Source organism: Daktulosphaira vitifoliae, unplaced genomic scaffold (assembly GCF_025091365.1).
Source record: "Daktulosphaira vitifoliae isolate Bord-2020 unplaced genomic scaffold, ASM2509136v1 Scaffold_1, whole genome shotgun sequence".
NCBI classification, from domain to species: Eukaryota; Metazoa; Arthropoda; class Insecta; order Hemiptera; family Phylloxeridae; genus Daktulosphaira; species Daktulosphaira vitifoliae.
Window position 1 is genome coordinate 72327372 of NW_026099572.1, and position 6002 is coordinate 72333373.

General features: G+C 26.1%; 2 protein-coding genes across 3 annotated transcripts; one reads left to right on the forward strand and one right to left on the reverse strand.

Annotated features, from left to right (window-relative positions):
- Positions 1–221: 221 nt before the first annotated feature.
- On the reverse strand, positions 222–2625 carry LOC126895517 (enoyl-CoA delta isomerase 2). Of its 2 annotated transcripts, XM_050667469.1 has the most exons (7): positions 2488–2621; positions 2203–2300; positions 1994–2145; positions 1791–1911; positions 1633–1722; positions 1423–1569; positions 222–695 (listed from the first exon to the last, which is right to left on the reverse strand). In XM_050667469.1, the coding sequence occupies exons 2-7, from the start codon at positions 2287–2289 to the stop codon at positions 525–527; spliced, it is 768 nt and encodes a 255-aa protein (XP_050523426.1). In that variant the 5' UTR covers positions 2290–2300; positions 2488–2621; the 3' UTR covers positions 222–524. The 2 variants fall into 2 exon arrangements, with proteins under 2 accessions (XP_050523426.1, XP_050523427.1); XM_050667470.1 differs by having other exon boundaries at positions 1997–2145; positions 2203–2625.
- A 916-nt stretch (positions 2626–3541) lies between these two features.
- On the forward strand, positions 3542–4042 carry LOC126895324 (zinc finger BED domain-containing protein 5-like). Its single transcript, XM_050667066.1, has 2 exons — positions 3542–3631; positions 3788–4042. Exons 1-2 carry the CDS (start codon positions 3542–3544, stop codon positions 4040–4042), a joined length of 345 nt encoding a protein of 114 aa, XP_050523023.1.
- Positions 4043–6002: the final 1960 nt, after the last annotated feature.

Here is a 6002-nt window from a genome sequence, read left to right on the forward strand (position 1 = left end):
CTCATAGAAGCTAAAATTAGAATTTTATGGGCATATTTTTTAGTGCAAATGTACATGATTATTTAATGGTGTTTTAATGCATGTAATTCATAGCCCTGGTCATAACTTTGCTTAGGATATAGTTAAAAAATAAATTTAATATTAAATAAAACTAGATAATTTTTTTACAAAGGGATTAGATTTACATCAATCAACAATAAATGATTAAAGATTCATAGCACTTCATATCACCAATATTTATTTTATTATATCTGTATAATAAATTATAATACAATAAACAACAATAATATGTAAAAACTCTACTACAATTATAAAAAAAAACAATAAAAAATAGATTATCACAAATTTCTTCATGTAAATTAAACATAATTTAATTTAAATAATAATAAAAATCATTTTAAAACTAAATATAAAATTTGTGATGTATAATATTACTAACTTAAATTATATTTGTATGAAAAATCTGATGTAAAATAAAAAACCCATCCATTAATTGTGATGAAATATTAAATTGAGATCATAACTTAAAGTTTATTTTTCATGTCTTTTCTATTTATAAAATCAATGATAGATTGATGAAAATCATTCGAGTTGAATCTTTCCTGCAGTCTTTCACATTCTCTTTTATTGGCTGCATGAAGTTCTTTTTTACTAATTAGTCCTTGCAATATCATAGACTTTGTATAAATTACTGGCTGAAAAAAAACTCATGTGAAAACATAATAGTTGATATAATAGCTACTATGACATTTATTTTTTAGAAATAGCTTTTAATTCTTAGAAAAAATTGATTCATTATATTCATTTTAAAATGAAATAAAACAATATAAAAGCTGTGTAGGGTACAATTTCACAACAAAACTATGTTAGTAATTATTATTACAGGTAAATATAGTTGATATAAGACTAGAGGAAATGTATCAATTAAATGTTTTAATAAATATTATGATTAAGAAATGGATGTACAAATTTTTTATGTTATTCCGAATACATAAGAACCAATACAAATTTTTATTAATTGGCTTAAAACAGTAATGTGCTGTAACTAGGATATAATCAGTCCCGCAACTTGATAAATTTAATAACAAAACTAATTGATATAAATGGATAAAACAAAATTTTTATTTGGTTAATATAACAATGAAGAACTTAATAATTTTAAATTTGAGCACTAATTTATAGCAAACTTTAAATTTCACTTTATGTCTTTATGCTGTACTACAGAAATTTTAAAATTATTGATACTTCCTACATCCTATATGTTTAGACAACTTATATTTCCTTTCATAAATTACTGTTAAAAAAGTCTGCTTTAAAATGAAAATAATTGATTCATAAATGAAATGATATAAAAACTTTTTTGATAAATAAACTATTTCATTCAAAATGGATAAATTACATGTAAACATAATTTAGTTTTACCAATTTATGCTTGGCTATTTGAGAAGTTAGTCTTTTAATTAAATTATCTAGTCCTATTGGTCCATCTTCAATAATTTCGTTAACTAATCCATATTCTACAGCTTCTCTTGCAGTTATTGTCCTACCAGAGTATAAAAACTCAGTAGCCTAAAATTATGTTGCATTTTTATGAATATTGGGTTTGTATGTATAGCAGATATTTATAATTACTCTTAATTTTCCCATAATTAATGGAAATGTAATAGTTGAACAACCCTCTGCAGTCAAACCTAGCCTATGAAAGGGACATGTAAAAGTTGCCTAAAAATTAAGAAATCTAATAATATTTCATAAATTTAAATTTAAGTGACTTAATTGAAAAAACACACTGTTTTATAAGCGAAGACAAGGTCACAAAGTCCTAAGGTTGTACAAGCAATTCCGATTGCTGGACCATTAACTAATGCAACTAATAATTTTGGATAATCTATAAATGCTTTGACTAAATTGCTGTAAAATTCAAACAGATAATTAATTAATTAAATAAAGTGAAAGTTAAGTTATTAATAATTATTAAGTTTAAAATATATACTACGTTGCAGTTAAACTTAGTTCTCTATCGGCATATTCATCTGTTAAATCTGTACCACTGCTATAGAATTTACCTACACCAGTTAACAAAGTAACCGATACAGATTCATTATTTTTTCCTTCATCTAATGCTTGAACTATTTCAGTATAGCACTAAAAAAGATAATTTCATAAAATATATTTTTTAAACAAACCTTACATGTTCAGTACCTGTCGGGATATGGCATTACGTTTTAATGGGCGATTAAATGCAATAGTTTGTATGGTATCACAGTAAGTAATTAATAAAGTAGACATTTTCAGTAAAACTACAATATATATTATTGTTTTTATGAAAATAAAAAAATAAATTAAATGTGATGTTTTGTTGTTATAAATTTTATTTATAATGATTGTTAATATATCATAATATATCTACAATCCACTATTTCTTTGGTTATATAAGTTAATAAAATAACTAAATAAGAATTTTTATGATACTACTTTGTCATTCGCCTTAATCATCAATTCTAATATATTTGAGCAGTTTTAGTTATATAAATATGATTTGAGTAAAATAATTAAAAAATGTGATATGTTAAATAGACCCAGCCATCTTTTTATGTTTTAGATAAATTAATACAGAATAAATTAAATTACATTATTTATTTTCTGTTATATGCTCTATTTGTTTTTGTACAATATTTGATAATTAAGCTTAAAATTGATAACAGTGTTATTAAAAGAAGGCTACCATTTCTTCTAATAAACCACAAAATCTAAATTCGAAAATGTCTATAATTAATATTAAATTTTAAACGTGATCTATTTGCTAAAGATATTTGAATTTGGTATTACTGCATCAAGTTTTGGCAATTTTTAAAATCGACATTAGCGAAAATAAAATATAAATTATGTTATTGTAAAAATTGATATAAATGTTGCATTAATTCGAATTAATTCGAAAATGTTTGAAGAAATAACACTAAAATTTTCCTATAGTAATAATAATTTTAAATTTCTTAAGACTTTGTTTAGAATTATTTATTTGCAATTTATCAGTTATCAACAACTTTTTCGATTTTTCCCTTTTATCTTATGAAGTTATCAATTTTATTTTTTTTGATTACAGCATACAGATATTAACAGATAAACGTTAGAAAATTATATAATTAAGAAAAAGGCTAGTTGATAATAACTTTTAAATCAGTACATCGGAAGTTATTAATATTCTATAGCAGCGGTTCCCAATTGGTGGTCCGCGGACCCCCAGGGGTCCGCGGTTATGTTGTTTTGTTGTGATATATTTATTTTATTTTAGGAAATTATTAACTTTGTAGTAATATGAAATTCCGAGTATTTATAGACTATTGAAACTTGATTATCGCGAAAAAAATAAATAATCAATTTCATAGAAATAAATATCATTATTATCTTCATTATTACACTGTTATTACTATAATTCAGAACGTGAAACCATACTGATTATTTTCTTCTCAGTCATAACTGGTCAGCGATTAGTACCGTGTGTCCTTTTTTATACATTTCATTTCAAAATAAACCAACCATAATGTATCAATGGTTAAAATCTGGTTCACTTAAAAGGCCTACATGTGAAATAGAAGCAGATAATTCTGTGAATGATGTGAATGAAGTTCAGGTAAATAACTCATTCATTTATTTATCAAAAGAACTTTTCTACTTATTAATATGTCGTTAAATGCGTGCATATTATGTATTGCACAAATTATATTTTATAATTTTACAGTTTATCTGTATTTTTATTAATAATATTTCAATAATAAATTTATTTTAGTGTACTGATCAACATAGTACATCTAGCTCTGACTCAAATCGCCGTAATGTAAACTGGAAGAGTACTGTAGGAACTAAAGTGAGAAAGTATAACACTGAATATTTACAATTAGGATTTACATTTGCTGGGACTGAAGATGAACCAAAACCACAGTGTGTTATTTGCTTGGAGATCTTGTCCAATGAAAGTATGAAACCTTCCAAATTACGACGCCATTTTGAGACAAAACATGNGAATGTTTATCACAGGAGGTAAAGAGTAAAATATCTGAACACTTGTTGAGCATGGCCAAAATATTAAGAAAATATTTTCATCAACCTGACCCAAATAATACGTGGATAAGAAATCCATTTTCCTGTGATATTGAAAAAATAGAAAATCTCTCTGAACAGGAACAAGATGAATTATTTGATTTAGTAACTAATGGTACGATGAAAAATATTTTCAACGATAAAAAAAAAAACCCAGCACAGGGGGGTCGCGGCACAGTGGTGACGTGGCATAGTTGGATCAAGTATAATGATATCTGACAGTGATTAAAATCACTATCAAAAATAAACGCTTCGATGCAAATCTTTAGATAGTGTTTAATTTTAAAAAATTGGTGGATTATTCCAAAAGCTTCATAAACTGCTAGTTCCTTATTAATATCCTGATTAAGATAAAGTATGTCGAATGAAAAAGGGATTATTAAAAAATATTATTTCCCATAAAAAAATTATATTGATCAATACACTTTTCAATAAGTTATAGCATTATAAAGTTAAAAATGTAAAAAATAAAATTGAGAATTTTCACACAATAATAGCATTTGGTAGCCATTTTCACCGTGAAGACAAAATAAAGTCCGAAATTTTTTTTTTACATAATAAAGTAGATTACATTAGCTTTAATTTAATATATATATAAAAGTGTCAGACTTTCCGGAACACTTTCAAAATTTAAGTTGAAAAAGTCAATTTTTTGTGAAAAAGTTGTCATTTTGAATCCCCCCCTGTAGGCAGGTAAAAAGTCAGATTTATAAAAAAAATATGCCAAATGATAGGTAAAGACATCATGCATTTACATAAAAAAGAATTATATTGATGCATACATCTTTCAAAAAGTTATAGCATTATAAAGTTAAAAATATAAAAAAGAATTTTTTTACAAAAATCGNTATAAAGTTCAAAATATAAACTTCACAAGATTTTCAAAATTAAAAAAGACCAATCAATATATAATGAGTTCTCAGCTATTAGATCTAAATGTAAAAACCTATCAAAAAAATGTTATTCAGATTATATTAACCGTATTCAAAATAATTTAATTGTTAACCCAAAATACTTTTGGAAATTTGTCAAAGATAAAAGAAATAATAACTTACTTCCAAACTCTATGTATTTTGGAAATATAAAGTCAGACAATATGATCAATGTGTCTGAAATGTTTAGTGAGTTCTTTGCTTCTAATTATTCTGTTTCGAAACAAACCGTCCGATCAACGTATCCAAATATTATTTTACCCTCCTCGTTTAGTATAGCCTCATGTGAGATCCCGGTTCTAAAATTGTTTGAAGAACTGCAACGAAATACGGGCACTACTTACGGTCCTGACCTTGTCCCTGGTATCATTTTTAGTTCTTGTCGTTATCCGCTTACTCGTCCAATCCATTTTTTGTTTTCCTTGTCATTGTCTTCGGGTGTTTTTCCAGTACGATGGAAATCAAGTTATATTACACCTATTTTTAAATCAGGTGACAAATCTGATGTGGGTAATTATAGACCTATTTCTAAATTAAGTGTGTTGCCGAAAATATTTGAGAAACTTCTAGAGCCCGAGTTATCATTAAGTTTTAAAAACGTGCTGAATAACTGCCAGCACGGCTTTCGTAGTTCTAAATCAACTATTACTAACCTGCTTGTGTTTTATACTAATATTGTTTCCACTGTTGCAAATGGTGGTCGAGTAGATGCAATTTATACTGATATGAAAAAAGCGTTTGATACATTAAATCACAAGGTATTAATTGATAAATTAAAACATATTGGCATTAAAGACCCACTACTTAAATGGTTAGCTTCATACCTCACAGGCAGACAGCAGCAAGTAAAGATAAATAATATTATCTCTTCCATTATCCATATCCCCTCTGGGGTTCCTCAAGGAGGGCATTTATCTCCATTACTTTTCTTAATTTTCATGAACGATCTTTCTGATGTCTTTCAACATTCAA

Bases quoted from the DNA above. Each gene is read 5' to 3' on its own strand.
- LOC126895517 (XM_050667469.1), bottom strand. From the start codon at position 2,289: ATGTCTACTTTATTAATTACTTACTGTGATACCATACAAACTATTGCA. The intron at 1,912-1,993 runs GTATATATTTTA...TGAATTTTACAG, and splicing joins CTAAGTTTAACTGCAACGTA to CAATTTAGTCAAAGCATTTA. The intron at 1,570-1,632 runs GTAATTATAAAT...ACATAATTTTAG, and splicing joins TAATTATGGGAAAATTAAGA to GCTACTGAGTTTTTATACTC.